The 23,848-nt window shown below is 37.7% G+C and overlaps 1 protein-coding gene across 1 annotated transcript in view; it reads right to left on the bottom strand.

The window, feature by feature from the left end:
- Positions 1–23,848, bottom strand: part of Map3k15 (mitogen-activated protein kinase kinase kinase 15) — a 116,084-nt gene that overhangs the window by 35,768 nt on the left and 56,468 nt on the right. Inside the window, 7 exon segments of the mRNA XM_038316187.1 lie at positions 707–802; positions 3,465–3,514; positions 7,637–7,744; positions 9,324–9,474; positions 11,713–11,872; positions 12,242–12,354; positions 14,742–14,912. Coding sequence (XP_038172115.1) covers positions 707–802; positions 3,465–3,514; positions 7,637–7,744; positions 9,324–9,474; positions 11,713–11,872; positions 12,242–12,354; positions 14,742–14,912 — 849 coding nt within the window.

The raw sequence follows: 23,848 nt of genomic DNA, 5'->3' as shown, positions 1-23,848 counted from the left end.
ATGAAGACAGGGAGGTAGAGAAATTGAACCTTCCCATATTGCTAATGGTAATGTAAAGTGGGAGAAAAGTTACTTTAAAATCAGTATTTTGATGCCCAAAATCTACAAGCTTGTGTACTCACAAAATCTGTACATGGATGTACACGGAAGCAAAATTTGCAATAACTCAAAGATAGAACATCCCACATGACCAGCAACTGTTGAGCATACAAATAATATGCACCATTAGATATACAAGGGAGTACTGCTACTACAGCACCGCAAAGCATCAAAGTACTGATTCTGGGATGCCATGGAAGGACTCTTGAAAACTAGATGCTACTGAGAAGAAGACCAGGCATGAAAGTCCACATATTATATCACAACATGAATACAAATGTCCAAAATGGACAAATTCATAGAAATTGGTTGGTAGTAGTATGTATAGGGGCTAAGGTTATAGAGGGGGAGGTTAGGAGAAATGGTAAGTGAATATTAACTGCTACTAGGTTTCCTTTAGGAATACCGAAAATATCCTCATATTGTGATTGGTTTGTAACAAGTCTGGAACTACATTAATATCATTAGCTTGTGTACTCTGGATGGTTGGAATGTATGTGGATTATACCTCAGTGCTGTAAAACAGTACAGTTATAAACATTTTTACAACAAAGATCTTCTAAGATCATCTCATAAATATGCTGCACCTAAATTAGCTATAACTCACCTATTACACCGATCTTCAGTGGAAAAGTAGATTTGAAAGTCATCAGAATTATCATGGACATAAAGAAAACAACACCGTTCATCAAACTTGGACAGGCTGTAAAATTTCAAAACATAAGAATGCTTATATAAAGCTAGAAGTGATGGCACATGCTTTTAATCTCAGCACTAGAAGACAGAGACAGTTGGATCCCTTAATTTGAGGACAGCCTGGTCTACAGAGCAGGTTCCAGGACAGCCAGTGTGACACAGAGAGACCACGTCTCAAAAAAACAAACAATAACAACAAAAATATATGATGTTTATTTTAATTTTTAAAGAAAATCTTTTAAAAATCTACCTTAAATTTTCTTAGTTCCTGATTTTATTAATCATTATTTTAAAAGTATTTTTATTTTTAATTATGCATACGTGTATTGCCTGTGTGTGCAGGTTCTGCAGAGACCAGCAGAAGCTGTGGGATCTTTCAGAGCTAGAGATACAGAGCTGGTGACTGTGATCCACCCAACCTGGCCATCTCTCTAGGCCCAATGATTCATTCATCTTTTAGAAAATACTTCCACAATTTGCCTTTTCTTACTCTATGAAATTTAAAATTAGAGACATCTGTAGTGATATTTCATTTGTATTTTAATAAATAAAGCTTGCCTGAAGATCAGAGAGTAAAACAGCCCACTGGTCAGCCTTACAGACCAGGCAGTGTGACACACACCTTTAATCCCAGTAGCCACACTAGTTTGCCATAGAAACCAGGCTGTAATGGTGCATGCCTTTAATCCTAGCCCTAGAGAGGGAATATAAGACAGGAGGAGACAGCCCTCAGTCCGTTCTCCTTCTGAGGATTCCTGGAGGCAGGATTGCCATTTCTGATTGAGGTAGAGGTAACAGCCAGTGTCTGGCTGTTTTGCTTTTCTGACCTTCAGGTTGAACCCCAATATCTGTCTCTGGGATTTTATTAATCGTGCTACAGACATCTATATTGCAATATATTTATCAATTGACTTTAACATGTATCAAGAGATTCCTCTATGTTCAGGCAAAGAAACATGCACAACAGAAAAGGTTAGAGAATATTATCTCTGTCTTCTAGGAGCTCATATCTTACAGAAACAGAAAGATAAGGATATTCATGAAATAATTATAGCCTCAAAATACACTTAGAAAGTATCAGGACACAGTATTCATGGTCACGCAACGTAAACTTGAGAAAGTCTACTTCCACCTGATGTCTAGACCTGACTTACAGAGCTTCAAACAAGCAATATTCAGTTTGCTTACACAAAGCCAGCAAATGAAAGTCATCACACTCTTATCTATTCACAGATTGTGCTGTTAGTTCACTCACATTGGGTCAATGTGATATGAGCCTCATTCTGCCAGGTGGCACTACAGAGAAATCAGGGTCAGTTTACCATCTATACAATTAGCTCATTAAACAAATGAAGCCCACTTTATCTGGCCCTTGTTTGTCATTTCTTTTGATCCAGAACCTGTTTTTTTTTTTTTGTTTTTTTGTTTGTCTGTTTTGAGACAAGGTATTGCTGTACAGCTCAGGGTGGTGCTGAGCTGGCTATGTAGCCTCAGCTGGACTCCCAACTCATGATTCTCTTGCTTTAGCTTCCCAATATAATCAAACATTTCTTATTCTTATGCTGTAGTTGACACAAAGAACATGTATTAAAACAGGAGCAGCTCGGGGTGATTCAAAACAAATTAAATCTAGGTAATAAATGAGCCAGTTTTGAAAAAACTCATCCATAAAAAATAACTACCATAGGATTCAAAGCATGCCTGTCATGTTACACTAGTCCTGAAGTCTGAGTCACAGCCCTATGCAAATCCCCGCTGAATTGGCAGCTAGAGGTATCTCTTTGAAGAGATACAAATAGAAGGCCACAGCAACTTTTTGAACAGCATTGTTTCACATTAAGATAGTCTTGAAAATGCTGTTTGTACTGTCTTGCGGTTTCTAGGCAGCATTATCCAAGTACACTGTTATTTCATCTAGTCACAACTGTATTCAGGACAGGATTATGCTGGGTGTGAAGGTAACTAGGGCCTTCATTCAGTGGCTTCGGAGTTAAGCCTTATATTTAGAGAAAGAACAGAAAACTCCAGTCTAACCTCCTGATTTGATTAAAACAGAAAAAGCAGAAACCTACAAAGGCCAAGTGATTTTACAATGTCACATATCAAAGAGAGAACTCATATCTCCTTCATAGCAACTCCCACCTTTGGAATCCTGGCACATTAATAGGGCAGCTAAGGTATGTTAACCTGGCTTGGGGTAAGCCAGGAAAGCTTGACATTCCTGATCCCCAAATCAAGTTGCATATTTCCTGGGAATATATCATCATCTATGTCCCTATTAACAGTCCCCCTACCTCCAGAGCTCTGTCAAGTACTAGATGCCAAGTAACTCCTAACTTGAGCCCTTGGGTGATGATGGTGACAAGCACTTGAACGTTTTGGCTCTAAAAGGATATTCTTTGTTCAGTCATGAGATAGAACTACTCTTTAAAGTTTGCTAGCCAATCATTTCTTCTACTGGATTAGAAAAGTTACCATATTATAAGTCAAGAGGCCCTTCCTAGCATCACACTATGAACTTCATATAGGACAACAATAAAGAAAATAGTCTGTTAGGTTCTGTTAAAAACAAAAATTAATACATCATATCTTATAAGTGGATCAAAGTACATTAAACACCACCATTATTTGTATTTAAACAGAAAGCATATTTTCTCTCATGTTCTTACCTTATTCCCTTAATAGAAGAGGGTGTAAAATTCCATTCATGGATTTGTTTCTGCAAGTATCAAAGACAGAAGTTAATAGCTTATATTTTCTCAATAAACTGTCATTTCTGGTTTCATTTTATGGTCACTTATTTTTCCTAGTTTGTTTTCAACAGTGATTAGGGGTTTGAGCCATACACTTCGCATAATTTGGAACACATAAAACATTTTCTAAGATATGAAAATTTATGTCTCTGATCCAGTTTAGAGCAAACAATGTAAATTTGAGATGCATAATTTGAGATACATACACTACCCACAGAAAAACACACACTGAGTAGTCTGTCATCTTCTGTCAACACAGTAGGCAAACTCTGAAATAGCCTTAGGACAGCCCATCACAGTTGAGTGGCTTGTAACAATATTTGGAGAAGACTGACAAACTCCCTTATCTCCTTCCCTTTTCCCCTGGACACAAAGCTAACCCCACTTTCAGTCTTTCTTGCAGTTAGGTGAGGCCATGTGACAGAGTCCTTACAATGAGGTTTGAGAAGCCCATACAAACCTCTGTGAAAGCTGAGCACAGGGGCCCAAGTCTAATCCCAGCACTGAGCAAGCAAAAGATGGCCACAGATTCAAGACTGGCCTTGTCTACATAGCAAGCCATCTAGAGCTAAAGGGTGAGACCCTATTTTCAAACAGTAAATGAAAAAGCATTTTTCCCTATAAAAAGCCCAACTCCTTCTTAGGAAACAAACAAACAAAAAATACCCCCAAGCTCCTACAGCAATCTTCTACCTTCCTTTTCTCCAGCTGCAAGATGGTATGAGGTCTTCTGTTATTAGCCTGGATATGGCATGAGGCATACACAAATTTTATCATGTTAAAATATTGAAATCAAGGGTAGTTTTTTTAACAGCATGATAATAAAACTAACATGTTCCATTATATATTAAGATTCAACTTTCAAAACAACTGTCCCTTTCCTCTACTACCATTCCTTGCTCTTAAACTTCGCATAAAGTTAGGCCATAAAGGAAATGTCTAAAATACAGTTTCAGACTACACCACCAACATATAACTGTAGAAAATAATTTTATATAAGAAAAAAAATTCACTTGATTTCCTATAGTTTTTGGAAATTGGTCTTTGGGATTAAATAAACCACAGAAATAATGAAACTCTACAACTCAGCCTGAACTCCAAGAAATGGTCAGCATTTCTCAGCATACTACTACCTCATACTTGCAATAAGTTTGAATTCTTAATAAACCAGGAATTTCATTTCATTTTGCAGTGACATTACATGAAATTGTATACATGTACGTGAGTGTTCTCTTCCCATCATCCACACATATGCCATAAGGGAAAATAGAACTGTGAAGAAAAAAATGCCATCTCACTCCAGGCAACTCGCTCTTGCCTTTCAAAAGCTGCACATTTTCAAAATTGTAATGACGGCAAATGCAGAATGTGTCTCTCGGAAAAACAAAATTTCTACCTGTTTGATTATTTCCTCTGACAAGTGTAAGAACATAACAAAACATTTTATTGTCAAGGAAAACTTTCTTTTTGAATAGTTCTTTTCCATTTCTTACTAAGAAAAAGCTAAGATATTTACAATTAGTGAGATAACGTGCACCAAAGGAAATTTCACTTAAGAGCCAGTAACCATCGCAGGATTTCAAATGAAGGAGGCCAAATTAATAGAATGCCATAACATCAAAACTATTTTGCTTTAATCGCATTAGGTTTTTCTACAACATCTGTCAAAATATGAGGTATTTCACATTTATATCAATGAAATTACAAATCTACAGGTCTGAAGTTTGAAGTTTCTACCACAGTGATAGTAACAGCCATGGTACAAAGAAAGCAAGCAGATTTAGAGACTGGAACAGGAGTCTCCATCCTGAGGACATGGAGGTGGCTTGCAGAAGTCTGCCTAAGGGAACTGGGGCAGGTTTACTGGAATTCTACTCCTTGACGCATGCTGACTTCTGAAGTGCTTTCTTTTCACCTTGTAAATTCATCACAGCATACATTTATGATTTGAACATGTTTTCATGTATATCTAATAAAGATCGACTTTCCCCAGTCTGTAATATTGGGGCCCAGAAATGTTTCAGATTTTGCAATATATCCATAGATTTTAATAGTTGAGCACCTCTGATCTAAATATCTGAAATCTGAAATGCTCCAAAATCCAAAGCTCTCTGACTAGTAACAGTAGAATTTCCGATCTTGGACTATTTCGGACTTTAAGATTAGGGGTGCTACCTGTACTTCAGTGGCAAGATTTCAGAAAAACGAAGATGAAGCAAAATAAACTGTGTGCACTCTTCAAATGAGAAATATGTACAAGCGATACATTATATATATTATTTATATATGTATGAGCACATATATATACATATATAACCTCCCTTTTGCACTCATGTTATTTAATATACACTATGCAGGATAAATACAAGCACATCAAGGCATCTCATCCTCATTAATGATTGTTAACTGTATTTTCAACAAGAACATTACTCCAGAGTTAAACATTAGACAAAATTGCTGGGCTTTGCTTGAGATTTGACCTATATTTGCTAAGGCATTTCTAATTTGAGTTTGAGCCTCTTTACTTTACAATGTTGTGTTTTATTTGTGAAAATAATTCTTGTTTGTACCTGATAACAATCATTATCATTTTTGCTAACAGGGAGAAAAATAATCTTCCTTTGCTCAGCTAATGGTAGAAGTCCCCCTATACTCCATGGAAACACACGCACAACAAATAAACCTATCTAATGTGCTCGTCAAAGGCGCCGTGCTTCATTAGTGCAGAATTTACGGAAGAAAAAACCCAATGAACTACTTTATATAAACAGATGGAGATACTTCTATTACCATAGACCTTAAGACCCAGCTCAGCATTCTATAATCTTTATAATGGACAATTGTAATTGTGAGTATGAATGTAAGCTTACAGAAGTTTGAATAGCAGCTATCAAAGCTCTACACACACACACTCTTGAGTCAAGCAGGCGCATCTGTAAGATCACTGGCAAGGATGAGAAATGGAAGAATCTTACTCGGTATCAATGAAAAAGGTGAAATAAAATAGGTTCACCTAGACCAAAAAATATGCTATACAATAAGAAAGCTTAAGAAATATGGCATTTTAAAAATCAGGTGTGTGTGTGTGTGCATGTGTGTGTTTTGTGAAAAACTGTCCATGATGTATAGAAATCTTTAAAAACAAGTTTTAACAGCAAACATATGCTAGGTCAAGATAAAAGCACTTGTTGCACAAACCAGATGACCTAAATTTGATCCTCAAATCCCAAAGAAGGAGAGAACCACATCTTGAATGTTGTCTTTGACTTTCACATGTAAGTTATGACATATGCACAAACACGAACACATATAAATAAATACACACAAATAAAACTTAAAAAACTAAATATATTTTGTATTGCCACATAATAATATGTCTGTGTGTGTAAATTATGGAATATATGTGCATGTATTATGCACATACAAGTGAGTTTGGAGCAAGGATACAGGGATATCCACCAAATCACTTGAGATGGGGATAGAAATTAGGACAAGGATACAGGGATATCCACCAAATCACTAGAGATGGGGATAGAAATTAGGACAAGGATACAGGGATATCTACTAAATCACTAGAGATGGGGGTGGAAATTAGGACAAGGGTTGAAAAACATGAAGGAACTTTATATATTCTGTATCTACTTCCCTAAAGACTGTTTTTTTTTTGTTTGTTTTTGGAGACAGAGTTTCTCTGTGTTATCAGTCCTGGCTGGCCTAGAACGAGCTCTGTAGACCAGGCTGGCCTCGAACTCATTGAGACCCACCTGCTTCTGCTTCCTGAGTGTTGGGATGAAAGGACTGTGCCACCACCACCTGGTCCTTATAATCTAACTTTAAAAAAACCCAACTGTACTTGTTTTATATTGATTATACATAAACACATATATACACACATGCCCTCCATGCCCACATACAAAAAAAGCTCTCTTCTTTCATCTGTAATTAGTTTCACAGTTTCATAATTTAGAGGTTCTGCATGGGTTCTTATTATTTCTAGTACTACCACATGAACTGTCCTATTTGAAAATCATATTGTTGATGAAATCATATTGAATGAAGAGAGGGCCATTCATGATTTTTCCCCTTACCATTTCTGTGGGTGAGACATGCCATAAAGAAACCGTTCTTTCTTCAGCTTCATTGTTGATAGAAACGTAAGAAGGCTGGTAGACTTTGGTTGGCTCTATTACCAGAACCTAAAATAAGAGCAGATTTTTACAAAACACAGCAATCTATAACAGGTGGCCCTGCCCAGTGAGGAAGTGGAAGAATTTGAACTCAACAAATGTGAAGGAGCAACTATGCCAAGCATGACTCTAGGAACCAGGTCTGTAGCATGGCACATAAATCTCTGACTGTATGAGGGCTCTGTTCCAAACATGGCACCCAGAACAATGAATACACAAGGCTATCCAATCCAATGCCACACAACACTCCAAAAAGAGTATTGTCAGAAGTGGGGAAGCTGGGCCTCATCATATATGGAGGAAACAAAGGCCTTCTTGAGAAGGTGACGAAATAAAGAAGGAAGTTACTGTTTCTGAGAGGAATAAGGAAGTAGCCAGGGGGACCAGCAAGTACCAAGTATGTACATATGCAGGAAAATGAAAAGTGAGTGGTGTTTCCAAGAAACATTAGTTAATTGGTTAATCATACTGGAGAGCAGAAAGGAAGAAAGGGAAGGGGGGAGAAAGAGAGCACATAGAGATGTAGGTGGAGCGAGAGGGTGAGAAAATGAGTCTCCCAAACAGAGCAACAACACGTTTAGTGTGATAAACGTAAGTAAAGCGTCCATGAGTGTCTGCTTTCTTTACTGATATGTACCTATCCAGTTTGAAACATTTTACAATTAAAACAAGATTTTAAAATGTATTACCTACAAACAAAATAATTATAATCATTCCCAATAACTGCATTTTGAGTAGTTAATGAAATTCCTATTAAAATCACCGATATCCACAAAGTATCAAGGCATAAATATGAAATACAATTATTGAAATTCAATTTCTAGAATATTTAGATATCTTATAAAATTTATGAGATGCCCATAAAACTGCAACAAAAACTAAATGAAATGCTAGAAGCAATTCTGCCTTCTCAACAAAGTTTTAAATATTAATTAGTAGCCCTGGAGGCAAACCAAAGTTTAGAAAAAGACAGCTTTAAATTCCATGTATAACATTTTTTAGAACAAGATCTTTTCATTTTTGCCTTACTATTTTTGAACTTTGAACCAGATAATCTCTCTCTCCCTCCCTCCCTCCCTCCCTCTCTCTCTCTCTCTCTCTCCTCTCTCTCTCTCTCTCTCTCTCTCTCTCTGTGTGTGTGTGTGTGTGTGTGTGTGTGTATAGGAGGTGCTATTCTACTTATTGGGAGACATTTAGCAGATTTCCTCGTCCTTCCACTTTAACATCAGTAGTATCACCTCTTACAGCCCAATATGTGTCCTAATTCTGCCAAATGTCCCTTCAGTAAAGCAAAATTACACTTAGTTGAGAATCACTATTTGAGCGACATGGGCACCTTTTCCCCAGAGATTAACTTATCATGCTGATTCCACAAAGGACTATTATCCAAATATTATAAATTGCAGTTTTCTTCCTTTTTAAAGTTTTCAATAATTATTTAGTATGAATCCCTAGTCTCTTTGGCCTATCTTAAAAGATTGGGACTAGCAGTATTGCTCAGTGGTAGAATATTCGCCTAGTATGTTCCAGTTCCTAGATTTGATCTCAGCAAAGGAACAACCCTCCCGCCCCATTTAGCATATCTTACTGGAAATCTGAGTCCATTAGTAACTTCATTTGTTGCTTCAAAAATTATATCTAACCAGAAGTTAAGCAGTTCCTGCCTGGGTGAATGTTCTGTAATGGATTTCTTGAAGCGCTGAATTAACAGCAAGTTCTGAACTAACGACCGCAGGTACCTGGGGGGGAAAATCACAAACCTCATAAATTAGATTCCTAAAGAAACTGAAAGCAATTCTAATCCCTTTAAAAGAAACCTCCCCAAACAATGCCTTATGTACTTCAATTCGTATTTGTCACAAGCTCTTCATAAAGTCACCGAGCAACCACATAACTAGTCAGAAGAAATGCAAAGAACAGGCAAAATCAGTCCAACAAAATTCTAAAAGACAGCTTTTTACTAACACCCCCATTTTAGTACATACTATCCGTTTCTTGCCTTTGTGGTTAAGAGCAAACATGAGCACGACATCTAATTGTAGAGAAAAGCATGTGATAGCTATTTTAGAAAACGAAAGCAATTAGTTCAACAGAAAATGCAATTACAAAATGCCAATATGTCAAATTCATTTTTTTAAAAAATTAAGTAACCTTTCTGTTTTAAGGTATTTTTAGAAATAGTATACTGAAACCTGTGTGTCCTTGATTCAGTATGCTCTAAGGACAATATCTTGCAAATCTATAGTATAGTATCACAATCAAAATCATAGTATAGTATTAAAATCAAATACTGCCCTTGATACAGTCAAGGTAGAGCTCATGTCCATCGCTATAAGCCACCACGCCTCATGGTGTTGTCCTTTAGTATTAACTACTTCCTCCCTGTACCCATACTCTCCCTCAATTCCAGCAACTGCTTATCTAAACTTGTTGTGTTTTACTTAAAAAATAATAATCTGATCAGGTAGACTTTCATGTCAGGACATCTTGATTCTGCCCAATTTGCTGTTGTCAAGCAAACTGAGTATTTGGAAATACAGTTGTTAGGCAATGGTGGTTACAACCTCTCTTGTACTAAATATGGATGGTTAATATGAAAGCATCATTGTATTATTTGGTTCTTTGAAGATAAAGTTTGGAGTAATCTAGAAAAGTAGACCAGTTAAGACTCTAGATTATTTGTCTGGGTGCTTACCAGGCCTTAAGCATTCAAAATCGACACATTCCACATATATGTCTGGCTCTAGTCTAGATACTAATACTGTTCTAAGCTCTGGAATATTTTGTCTGCTAAGAATGTGTTTTCCAGGGGCCTTAGGCCATTAGTTAGTCTGCACTAACAATATGGTGGAAGCCTTGGCCCATGTACCATATCAGTATGACCTCTGGAGAAGCTGAAGACTGATATTAAGAGTAGACACATGAACACTTTATACCTACATAATTAACTCTAATAAAAAAGCTGCAAAGCTGCCATCAAGGTTTACTGAACTTTCCTAGCTGACAACATTTCACACCCAATGTCAGATATCAGTGATGGGAGAATTATGCACCATGTATACTATTCCACTGAGAGATGGGAATTGGGAAATGTATATAATCTCCTCTAGACACATTTCATTGTAACAAGCCATAAAAGTGAGTATAATAACATTTCTGAGTTCTTTAAGTCCTTCCGGTAAATCCTAATCATCACTCTGGCTTTTGGGTACTGGGCACTGTTAGTCAACTCAGGAACCCAAGAGACAAAAAAGGGGGGGTAGACCAGAAGCCCTCTCTGGAGGGTCTCATGGCTATGTAGGAGTCAGTACTTCCTTGGAGATAAGAACATCTGGAAAAAAACTGAGGATCAGCTCCCACAATGGCAGTGGCAGGCAATGTCTTCCTCAGTGCTCATGCTGGTCTAGGATAACCTAGGGCCAGAGGTCCTTTAAAAGGATTACCTGGCTGGGCTTCTATAGGAATGGGGGTTATACTGTGGAACAGCCAGGCAGTATAGCAAGTGAAGAGGATGCCAACACCCTCAATGAAGGTCATCAAAAGACCCTACATCACCGCCAAGTCAACATGGCCAGCAGACTACTGAGTGTTGCCAGCCCAGGAACATCATTTTCTTGAGGTTCTTTTTCATTTTTACTATGTGCTTTATCACAAAAGCATACACATACTAGTATTAAACAGCATTTTGCTCTTGAAGACAATCTAAAAGAAGTCAAGACGACTGACAGTCTAGTCTCAGGGACAGAGCACACAAGGATACTTTCCAGGTGAGCACACATCTCTCTCTTCCAGCCTACACATAAAAGCAATGACCCCTCAGAGCTGTTATGTCTGTCTTAGTTGCTTTAATGAAGAAACATTACAAAAGAAACAGCAGTTGTTGTTCTGCTGGTTTTTAACATTTTCTCCTTGAATGAGACATTTAGAACAGGTTCAGATATGGAGACATGAGATTACTAGGCACAGATGGGACTTACCAGACTGGGGGCTTCAGTTTGAACAATCTCTCTGCTGCCTGGACAGCCTTCCCAATATCGCTTGCCAACATGCTGACGGTGAAGAACTGACCTACATCCCAGTAATTGTTCATTTTCTCCAGGCTCCCCTTTCTTCCCAATAAACTGTTCAGCCGGACACCTTAAGAATTGGAGTTTTGACATCATGAAACAAATCTTTCTAGTTCAGCCATAGCAAACAAGAATTTAGGAAAAGGATGAATAGGCATTTTATTTGGCTGCTATGTCAGGTTTGCTATTGTAAAGTAACTGAAAAGCAGCATTAGTTATTTGAACACACACACACACACACACACACACACACACACACACGTCTTGTTGTGTAGGCCAGGCTCTCTGGAAGTCATTATGTAGAATAGGTCCCAACCTCAAGGAGATCTACCCACCTCTGCCTTCTGAGTGCTGGGATTAAAGATAAGTTGAACAGAACTTTTTAATGCTCAACTTGTATAAATAAATCATAAATACCTGCAATAATGAACAGCTTTACCTATTTTCCTTAGTTCCATCGAAGTTTCAAACTGCTGTCCAGCAACTATCAGTAAAACTGCAAGGTTAATTCCCGAATAAAGAGATGACTGGAGTTCAAACCCTTTGCGATACCTATAATTATAGAACCACCAAATTCTTATTACATTAAGTTATTGATTTAGAATGAAATGTGCACACAATAATACAAATGATCTTTTCATGAAAATACTTATTACTCTAATGTTTTATAGTTCCCTCCCCCTAATCCGGATGAACAGGTACATACAGCATCAAAGTTTTAAAAATGTAACAGCAACACAGTAATTTACACTAAGAACTTTTTAGTTTTTCTCCTAAGATATTTTGATTATAGAAGCTTGTATTGACTATATAAATAAGGAAATAAAATGAAAACATACAAAAGAAATTTAAACTCCATTACAATCCTCCAAAATGATTATTTGATATCTAAGTCTCATTTTAAGTTAAATTCCTCAGTGTATATTGGGTATTTTTATTTTATAGCACTAGCATCAATCATGGGTTATTTCTCTACATGCCATTTGCTTGCTTGCTTACATTATCACAATAGTGAATCACTTCTTCATGTATGAGGATACTGTCTGAATAGCAGATCCTAAATGGCTATCAATGCAAATGTGCAGGGGAGCTGAGCAGTAGGGAATTTACCATATTAGGATAGGGAATAAGACACACTCTTAAGTGTGCCATTTTATAGGAAAAACTTTACAATTTCATTTTAACTCTCCTCTTTCTTCTTTACTAGACACAAATGTTTATCCTATTAGCAAGTATGGCTACTATGATAAAGAAAAATAATTTATTCAATGGGGTTGAATACCAAGGATTTGCAAATTATGGGTGATTTTCTTTTCATTTATGTGACAAGAGAATTTAGTAACACAATAATTCTTAAAGTGAAAAGCTATCATTTAGTCAGTTACAATGTGGTTTTATGAACTTTGGAGGATAACACAAGTACCACCACACAGACTAGAGGACAGCAAGAAAATCATTGCTATTCAACAGAAGTCCAACCTGTTCTAAGACTTTAAAATTTCATGCATCTTATTGGATCTTCCCATTGTTTTTCATCACAATGAAAAGTTATAACAAAGCTAAACATGGTGGAGGTTCATGCCTCTGTTCTCAATACTTGCAAGGCTGAGGCAAGAGATTTGCAGTGAACTCAGTATCAGTGTCACCCAACAAGTGGGCAAGAAGAGCAGGTGATGCGGGATCACAGTCTAAGAGGGAAGTTGAGCAGATGTCCCTCTCTACGGGTCCTAATGTATGGAAGTGGTTGGGAATCTCAGAAAAATTTGTGCGCATAGAAATTAGGTGGCCGAGATACAGCATCTCTCTCTACCCTTTTGCTTTTGGTAGGCCACATGACTTATTTTCACAAAATGTGACACAAGTGAGTTCAAGTGAGTTCCTGAAAATTAGCCTCAGCAGGCCTTGTAGCTCCTACCTTCACTTTAAACATCAGCTGCCAAATATTCATGGGGCTATCTTAGGGTTCCTAGTCCCGCCTAACCCTCAAGCTGATAGCAACTTCAGGAGTGAGGACCAGGATGGGAACTGCCTCAAAATCCCACAGAATCACAAGCCTCCAAAAAATAAAATAGTAAGAATGTGAAGCTTTTAACATTTGGGGAAGAACAAGGGCAAAGTATGCTGGACACAATGACAGTATGGATTAGGCAAAAGAAGAGCAATGGAATGAAACATAAAGATGATTATTTTACTTCCTCCCCAGTATCTTTGCCCTTGCTTTTCCCCTTAAATGGAACAACTTCTTCATAGTTATCTGTGACGCCTTCACTACCTTCGTATCTCTACTGATCCTATCCTATTTAAAAGCACAAACAAGGGGCTGAACTATTGCTCAGTAACAGAGCACTTTCCTAGTATGCACAAGGTCTTGGGTTTGATCCCTATCACCCCCAAAATAAAATAAAATTTCAGAACACTCTCTTAGCCTTTTTACCCTCCCTCTCTGCTTAACTCCCCCCTCAAGCCTTCACCATAAGTTGATATCCTATAGATTTTATTTGCTTGCTGACTTCTCTTACCAGCAAGGCAAGGTCCCTAAAGATAAGGATTCATGACTGTTGTGTCTGCATCTCCCATACAGTGTCTAGTACAAAATAAGCCTTGAATAAACATTTGTTGAACAAACACAGGCAGACATGAATAGCTCACTGGGAGGATGATACTCAATGGTGGTAGACACAATTCTGGAAAGGGCAACTGGCAGAAGCACATGAAGCCTCCTTTCTCCCGAATGAGTAAACGAATGGGATAAGCATAAACAACAGCAGGAACCCATTTCTCACAGCTTTCTCTCAGAACCAGAAATGTGAACATCCCTAGACCACATATATTGCAATAGATTTCACTGTCAGTTGGCAAGCATATATATGCACTAGGGAAAGCCCTGGCTATTTAGCCCACATGGTTCTGCTCTATGCCGCACTGTGTGTGCTCTTTACCACTCAATGGCACTGTCTCTGCTTGCATCCTCTTCACAGCCTGAATCCAGGAAGATGTCCTTATAGATCCTCCCACACAGGCAAAACATGTCAGGAGCTGGGTGATCACAGTTTTGCAGAACTTGAAGCATGACCTGAAGAGCCTTCTCACGGTCACCCGTGCTGTTTCTCCTGAAAAATGTTATGAGATCATAAACATCTAAGTTAAGATGTTTGTGTATATATGCATTTGTTCTGCTCAAAGGACAAGTACTCTAAGATTTCTTTTTCCCTTTTCAAATGTGTCAACTACTTAAGAACTGTGCCAGAAAAATCTCATACAAAAGTATAGTCAATTCCTTTCTTGATTTTATTCTTAATCTACCAGAAGAGGAAAAAACAGTATTAAAAAGAGACTTAAGAGTCATTGTCAATCAAATGCAATATATAAACGATGTCTAGATTCATAATCAGACAAATCCATTGTAAGAAAAATGTAAGACAGAGAGATGGCTCGGTGGTTACGGGCACTTACTGCTCTTGCAGAGGATCCCGATTTTGTTCTCAGTACCCCATGTCAGGTAGCTCACAACCGCCTATTACCCTAATTCCAGGGGATTTAACACCCTCTTCTTGCCTCTGCATGTACCATGGTGTGCACATATACAAGCAGGCAAAACGCTCATAAACATAAAATAAAAATAAATCTTTTTAAAAAGTAAAACTGTGAAATTATGAACACTGATATTAAGGAATTGTCATTAATTTTAGCTATGATACCATATCTATAATTATTTCATAAAAGCACCATTAACCTGGATCTATCTGTTGAGGAAATGGAATATCTTTGATTCATAATAAAATCTGATCTTTGAGTAGAAGAAAGTGAGGGTTAAGGTAAAATAAAATTTTGCTTTGCAAATTTATCTATTTAAGTGAATAAAAGGTACATGGAGATTAATTATAATGATGGTTGGTTTTACATATCAACTTGGCTTTGCTAATGGTCTCCCAGAGACTTGGTAAAAATATCATTTCTTGGTGTGTGGGAGAGACTGGTATTTGAGTTAATAGATTAAAGACCCACTAGCACCAATGCTAGCTAGCACCACTAACACACTGAGGTCCAAGTAGACCAAAAAGGCCAATCTCAATCTATCTTTCTCCTTCCCTCCCTTTGAACTGTGAAATTATCCTCTCCAGCCCTTAGACACTGAAGTTCCTGGTTCTAGGTTTTCAGACTTCAGGGATCATGTACAGTGGCACTCCTAATTCTCATGCCTTTGGACTCACTGAATTCTACCACTGGTTTTCCTGGGTCTGCGGCCTGAAGGCAGCCTATGATGGGGCTTCTCAGGCCCTATAACCACATGAGATAATCTTAGTAATAAATACGTTTGCATTCCTATTTCCTCCATACTTTTTAGACATGATCTCACTTTGTAGGTGTGGTTGTTTCCAGAATTTCCTGGGTAGACGAGACTGATGACTCAAACTCACAGTGATTCTGCCTTTGCTTTTCTAGTGCTCATATAAACATGTGCGCCATACCAGACTCTCTGATTTCTCTATTTCCTATTGCTCGTTGTCTATGAAAATCCTTGGTAACAATTGCAGTATTCTCCAATTTTTGAAATTTTACATAAAAAATTAAGATAGGCAAGGATCCTGACTTTAACAATTCAACTTCTTTTTTCAGAGGGGTTGATTTTTGGAGACTGGATTTTTCTGTAGCTTTGGAGCCTGTCCTGGAACTAGCTGTAGACCAGGTTGGCCTCGAACTCACAGAGATCCTCCTGCTTCTGCCTCCCGAGTGCTGGAATTAAAGGCGTGTGCCACCACTGCCTGGCTACAATTCAACTTCTAGAATTTATAATATACAATTTTCCCAACAAGTTTTGAAAAATACTTTTGTTATGGCATTGCTTGTAGTAGTGAACAATTTGAGATGGTTGTAAATGTCTGTTGACAGAATGAACAGATAAATATATAACAACCAAGCTATGTAATACTATGCAGCCCTTAGAAAGGAATAAATACATAATAATATAGAATAACATCCATAATGTTGTATGGAAAAATGCTAATGAAAAGCATGATCCTGTTCTTTGAAATAAACACTACTAACACAGATGTTCATGCATATAGACAGAAGCCTGGAAGGATACACATTAAACTCTTTAGAAAACTCTCGTGAGGATTTGTATAAAATAGTAGTCTTTATGCATTGTTAATAACTAGTCTAGTGAATCCTTTAAGTATTTTGTTGGGACATGTCACTCAGCATGAGCTGAACTGAAACCCAGTATGTAGTCTAGACTGGCCTAAACCTCATGGCGGTCTTCCTGTTTTAGCCTCCAAAATTCTGAGATTATATCTACTACACCCAGCTTTATTCTAGTAAATCAATAAAGAAACTATTCTTAAATTTTGGTACTTTTATAGCAGGTTTTTAAAAATGTTTTCTTTCCTAATGACATACCTCAAAAACTTACTTCATTATCTAAGAAGACAGAATAGTACTTTCTCAACTGGGGTTCCACAATAAAATTAAACCCTAGAGAGCATTATCATATCATTTGTATGACTATTTTTTAAATTCTTCCAAAGATGGTACATGACTAGCCCCACTGCATACTCAGGAAAGAATTATTCACGTCATTCACTGGATGTCATAGGGCATTAGGGTTTATTTCTCTTGTTGGAATGTAACTCAGATTGAGAAGGGCTAGTGTAGACATTTGGCATCCTTTTGGGAACCTGTAAAAATTAAGCCCGTTTTTCTGCTCTCTTTTTCTATCTTCTTCCTTGGTCTTGTTTTTAATGCATTTGCGTTGCCACTCTCTTTGTCATATAGTATCTAATTTAACCAGGCTGCAAATCAGACTTCTTTTCCTATAGCCTACCATGATATTCTTTAATTCTTTAACAGATACCAAACCAACTCAAATTTACTAAAGCATCTAGATAACTCCTAACATCTACGGTAAGAATGTGAAAAATTATTAAATTTCTATACCTATTACTAGACAACTTTTGAGGGATGAAATATTCAGGATTTTTCAAAGAATGTGCTTAACTCACCTAAATGCTTTCAAGTTGGGCTACTTTTTTCTGGACTAGTTACACTAAAATTTCCTTTTGAGTTTTTAAAATTATTATTAACTTGAACTTACCCTTGTTAAAACAAAATGTCTTTTGAGTAAACACAAAACAAATCAACCACCTGAAAAAATGAAAGCCAAGAGATTTTCAGCTTAAAAGCCAGTTTAAGACAGGCACTAAACAGCTTATCCCTTTACTGGTTACTAATCAGCTTTCAGATCCCAAGTATCCAGAAACAAGCCCTACAGATAAAAACTTGTGTTTAATCAGTCAGTAACGTCAGTTTCTGACACTAAGGACATATCACAATGATGAGAAAATAAAGATGATAGTGGTCTTAACCTTATTAGACATACCTGGGGGTCTTTAAAAGTCCTGGAATTCAGTGTGCACACCAGATCAGTTAAATGTGACTCTCCAGATATGAGACTTGGACATCCATGCCTTTTATCCTGCACATTCGGACTCAGTATGTCAGCACTATTGCTAAATCTATGCAACAATTCTCAGTCCCTGAGCTGTCTGATCATTTGAGCTACACATGCATTTGACCTGTGTGTATACATGACAACTGTGGCTCCTTTTTCATTCATTTGAGTAGCAGGACACTGCAGTCACCCGATTATCCTCTTACTGGAGCTTGATTACTACTTATATCTATCATCTTAACAATGGAGATCTCCAAATGCAAACATTTGGCCCTTCTCCTCTGTATCAAATACATTAAATCTCCTCATAGTATAATCTAGTTATAACCCGAGTTTTCAAACCATCTATAGTCTGACAATCATCAAATTTCTACTTCTGGCTCAGATTACCCCCCAAACTCCAGATTTATATCACCACCTGAGTATACCCTTTGCATGTCTAATCTCTCAATACATCTAAAATTATTTGATCACACTATCATAATGGCCTTTTTGCAGCCTTCCCCATCTTGTTCAATTATTAGTCCATTACCTTTGTTATTTAGGCTAAAAAATAACGTTAGTCATGCTTTATGTCCCCTAATACTGTTCTATTCATTAAACAGATGCCACTATTTTTTATTTCAAACCATATCTGAAAAATCCACTCCTCATGACTTCCACAGTTAGCACCATGGCCCAAGCCACAGTCATTCCTTACTTCTTCCTTACTTCTCTACAATGTATTCTTAATGCAGAAGTCACTGATCCTGCAATAATTTTATGTCAGGTAGCAGGTCCAATCTAACCTCTCTTGGAGCAAGTTGGTGTAATGCTGCATCCCAGCACTCTAGAGGCTAAGGCAGGAGGAGTATTGTAAATTTGAGGCCTGACTACACAATGAGACTTTGCTTTAAACATTACAACAACTCTTCAGGGACACTTAGTTTAGAAAAGGTATCATTTTCTAAAAATGGCCTCCAATACTTTCCAAGATATTGTAGTTAGTTATTTCTCCAATCGCATCTCTTACCACCTATACTCCCCATCATCTATTTATCTGCTCCAGCTGTGCAAGCCTTCTTGCTGCTGCCTGTGCTAGTCTCTCAACCTATAGCTTTCCTCCCCATGTATTTAAATGACATGACCCTTGACTGCTTTCTGACATTACTCCATACCACTTTCTAATGAAGTGAGGTCTTCTCTAAAGAACCACCATCCTTTCTAGAACATTGTCTTGCAGGTGCTGAAAACAAAATAAAAGACTTTTAGGACATACGAGCATGTGAACAGTCCTTCCTATGGTGGGAAGTCATGATGAAGTCAATTACAGAAGTATGACAATTTCCATACTTGCTTGCCTGGTCTAAGTAGACCACTAAAAGAAAGAGCCTTTGACAGTAAAGGCAAGGAGTAAATCAGCTTTTTTGGAAAACAGTATTAAGATGATAGAGAATCCAATTTAGAATTATTCCTAAGCAAAATAAAATCACCCACGCTAACAATTTTGTTGTTCTATCTCCACTCCCTGAATTTAGTCTAGAAATGAAAGATAAGCTCAGAAACCAAAAGCTATCACATGCATTAATCACAGCACTTGGATTCCAGGCCCTGCAAAAATTGGCTCTTTTTGCACAAAATATTGGTAAGACAGAAAAGGCAGCAGAGGGACAGGAGGTTGGGGGTTGGCCTAATCACAGGTGAAGTGAATCAAATTAAAAATACAATCCACTGTCAACCTAGTATTCTCTAGAGCTATTAAAAAAGCCATAAATGCTAATCATCAGGCCTAGGCAAGGCTTCCAATAGTCATAGTAACAAACAAAATTAAACCATACTTCGACTCAGGAATTTGAGAAAAGATATGTGGAGTACAGTAAAATTCTAAGATGTGCAGAGAAGCAGAAAAATGTGATCCAATAATTGAGATACAACATAACCAACTGGACTGACCAAGAGATGACTTTACTGAAAGTAAAAGAACTTAGGAGAGATGTGGGTACCTATGTGTATGATCTAAGCATCTGGGAGGCTAAGACAAGAGGAATTTGATGAGGTCCAGGCTAGCCTGAGAAACAGTGTGGTCACAAAAAAATCTACTTCACACTTGGAAGGCAGAGGCAGGCAGAATTCTGTGAGTTAGAGGCCAGTCTGGTTTACAAAGTGAGTTCCAGGACAGCCAGAACTGTTACACAGAAAAACCCTGTCTTGGAAAAAAGCAAAACAAATAAACAAAAATCTACTCCAAACAAAAATTTGAAATCAATTATTAACAACACATTGCTTCTATAAATATTGTACATGGTGGGGGTGGAGAAAGGGAGAGATAGAGGAATGAGGGGAGAGAAGGAAGAAAGAAATAAGCCAGAAAAAGAAGAGAAATCAAATATCTAGAACCCAAGTCAAAGAACCATAGGAAAAAAATTCAAAAATCACTGAATGGGTATATACAAATTCTGACATTACCCAAAAAAGGAGGAGCGGGGGAACTAGATCAATCAAAACTATGCAAATTGAGGCTGGATGGGAGTGGAAAGTGACTAGGAAGCGGCAAAAAAGATAACTTTTGTGGATTAAATCATTGTAGCTCTCAGCAGTGGTAATCTGATGAGTATTATTTTGTTGGCCACACTCATCAAATTATTTACTTCTAATTTTACATTTTATTGTATATAAACTATGCCACAATAGAGTTGTGTTAAGAGCACACAGAAGACAATTGGTGTATCTGAAAGTGTTTTATGGGGTCACTGATGGGTCTGTTTTCTTTCAGATACTCTCCTAGTCTTCGCCATTCTGCTTTGTTCAGGGTAAGTCTTCAGGCTTTTATGACCATATATCTGGCTATCTCCACTGGAAGGCCATCTAGGCAGGTAACTGGAGGATGGGGATGAAGAAAAGATCAAGCAACTTTGTCCTTTCTTGGTTTGGGGCACCTCTGACCGCAGCTGGTTCTCTTCCATAGACAGCTCCCAGGAGGCTGCCTCAGGATCACTACTCCAGGTTACTCCTTTATCTGGCTTCTGGTAATGTCACCCTCTATTCTAGACCTTTCCAGGGAAAGAGTGGTGCAGCTTCCTATAGCTGCTAATTTCTAGGCTGCCTCTTGCTTTTCTGATTCCATCAACTCTTTCATTGTCTATGCAACCAATTTCCCATGTTCAGTTTCCTGCCTCTCTCCTCCCCCTTAAGCCCTCTCCCATGGTCCCCATGCTCTCAATTTACACAGGAGCTCTTGTCTTTTCTTACTTCCCATGTAGATTAGATCTATGTATGTCTCTCTTAGTGTCCTCATTGCTGTCTAGGTACTCTGAGATTGTGATTTGTAGTCTGGTTTTCTTTGCTTTATGTCTAAAAACCTCTTATGAATGAGTATATGTGATAATTGTCTTTCTGTGTCTGGGTTACCTCACTCAAAATAATGTTTTCTAGCTCCATCCATTTGCCTGCAAATGTCAAGATGTCATTATTTTTTCTGCTGTGTAGTACTCCATTGTGTAAATGTACCACATTTTCCTTATCCATTCTTCGGTCGAGGGGCATTTGGGTTGTTTTCAGGTTCTGGCTATGACAAACAATGCTGCTATGAACATAGTTGAGCACATGTCCTTATGGTACGATTGAGCATCCTTTGGGTATATACCCAAAAGTGGTATTGCTTGGTCCTGAGGAAGGTTGTTTCCTAATTTTCTGAGAAATCACCATACTGATATCCAAAGGGGATATACCAGCTTGCACTCCCAACAGAAATGATTTTTTTAGTTAATCTTGTATCCTGCTACATTACTGAAAGTGTTTATGAGTTATAGAAGTTCCTTGGTAGAATTTTGGGGTCACTTATGTAAACTATCATATCATCAGCAAACAGTGAGAATTTGACTTCTTTTCCAATATGTATCCCCTTGATCTCCTTTTGGTGTCTTATTGTTCTAGCTAGAACCTCAAGAACTATACTGAATAGCTATGGAGAGAGCGGACAACCTTGTCTTGTTTCTGATTTCAGTGGGATCGCTGTGAGTTTCTCTCCATGTAGTTTGATGTTGGCTGTTGGCTTGCTGTATATTGCCTTGATTATGTTTAGGTATAGGAACTCTCAACTTACTGTCATCTGATTTGCTAGGCGACTCCTCTTAAAAGCACAAAATAGTTTGTTACTAAAGTAAGATGTGGTATATATTGTATTGAGTCCCTACATGAGGCTTAATTTAATTCTTTGGTAAGAATAGGTGACAAGTAACTTAAAATTTTAAGTTCTGGGGCTTGAGAAATAGCTCAGTGGTAAAAAGCACTTCCTGGTCTTTCAGAGAATCTGGCTTTGATTCCTAGCCCCCACATGAGGACTCACAACTACCCATAACTCCAGTTTCAGGGGATCCAATGCTCTCTTTTGGCCTATATAGGTATCAGGAATGCATGTAGTGCACATACATACACACATGCAAAACATCCATACATATAAAATTAATTTTAAAATACAAAATTTAAGTTTCATATATATGTACATACATACAGTGAATTGATTATATTCACTCCCATGACCCTCTATCTACATCCCTTTCTTTCCCTCTAAATTCTTAGTTTTCAGCTGATGTTTTACTAAATAGCACATTGTCAAACTATCTTCAAATATTTACATTTAACATACAGATTGGTGATACTCTCAGTCTTGATCAGACATGCTTATTTCAGAGGGTAGAGGTTAATACAGAAAATTATAACTATCCTAAGTCTTTGAGAATAAGTGATTGTGATTACTTTGCCATAGATGGGCTGGCTACATCAATCCTCACCCAGTGTTAAGGAAACATCTCATAAAAAGGGGGTGAAATGAACTTAAGAGCTAGAAGATGGGAAGGAGTGCTGCAAAATGCTGTCCTCTGGGCATGACATGGCTATTGCACACATCAAAACACAGCAACTGTGGTTACCAGCATAAGTCCCGCCTGCAGAATATCAAGCCAGGTGAAAATTTTAACATAGTATGTGTTGGGGGCAGTGGATTCCAGATGCTCTAGCCCTAGCTGAGAGGTTATTGGCAGATGACAGCTGCTGGAGTAAGAAGAATCACTTTTCTTTGAGGTGGGTAGTCTTTAGTAGGTAGCCCACACCCAAATGGATGACCCCACACCTATGAACATATAGACAACACAAGTTGGACTCAGTGTGATTTTTTTTTAAATGATATAAATTTTGGAGGGAGGTGTATTTAGGCGCAGCCTGGGGGAAGTTTCAGGGAGGAGTTGGGGGTGGATATGATCAAGATAAATTTTACACACGTATGAAATTCTAGATAATAATAAAAATATTTTGTAAAAATTTTCTCATTCTAGAAGGTCATTTGATGGTTAGCATTTGGATTTGATGTTTCATTTGGATCAATGACAGAGCCAACAGTCTCCATCTGTTCATAAAGGAGGGGTCATGGGGTAGTTTTCTCATTATAGTGATTCTCCCATGTTGCTTTCAAATGATGCTCCACGTATATGTGCATAATCCAGAGATGTACTGCTAAAAGCTTTCTGGGTACTTACTTAGCAGGCACTCAAACAAAATATGTTTTTGAGATGGGGCTTTCCTATGTTGCTCAGGCAGTCTCAAGCTCCTAGGCTCGAAAGA

This window comes from Arvicola amphibius, chromosome X, assembly GCF_903992535.2.
Source record: "Arvicola amphibius chromosome X, mArvAmp1.2, whole genome shotgun sequence".
Lineage (NCBI taxonomy): Eukaryota > Metazoa > Chordata > Mammalia > Rodentia > Cricetidae > Arvicola > Arvicola amphibius.
The sequence above is the reverse complement of the archived record's forward strand: the minus strand, read 5'-3'. Positions and strand labels throughout refer to the sequence as shown.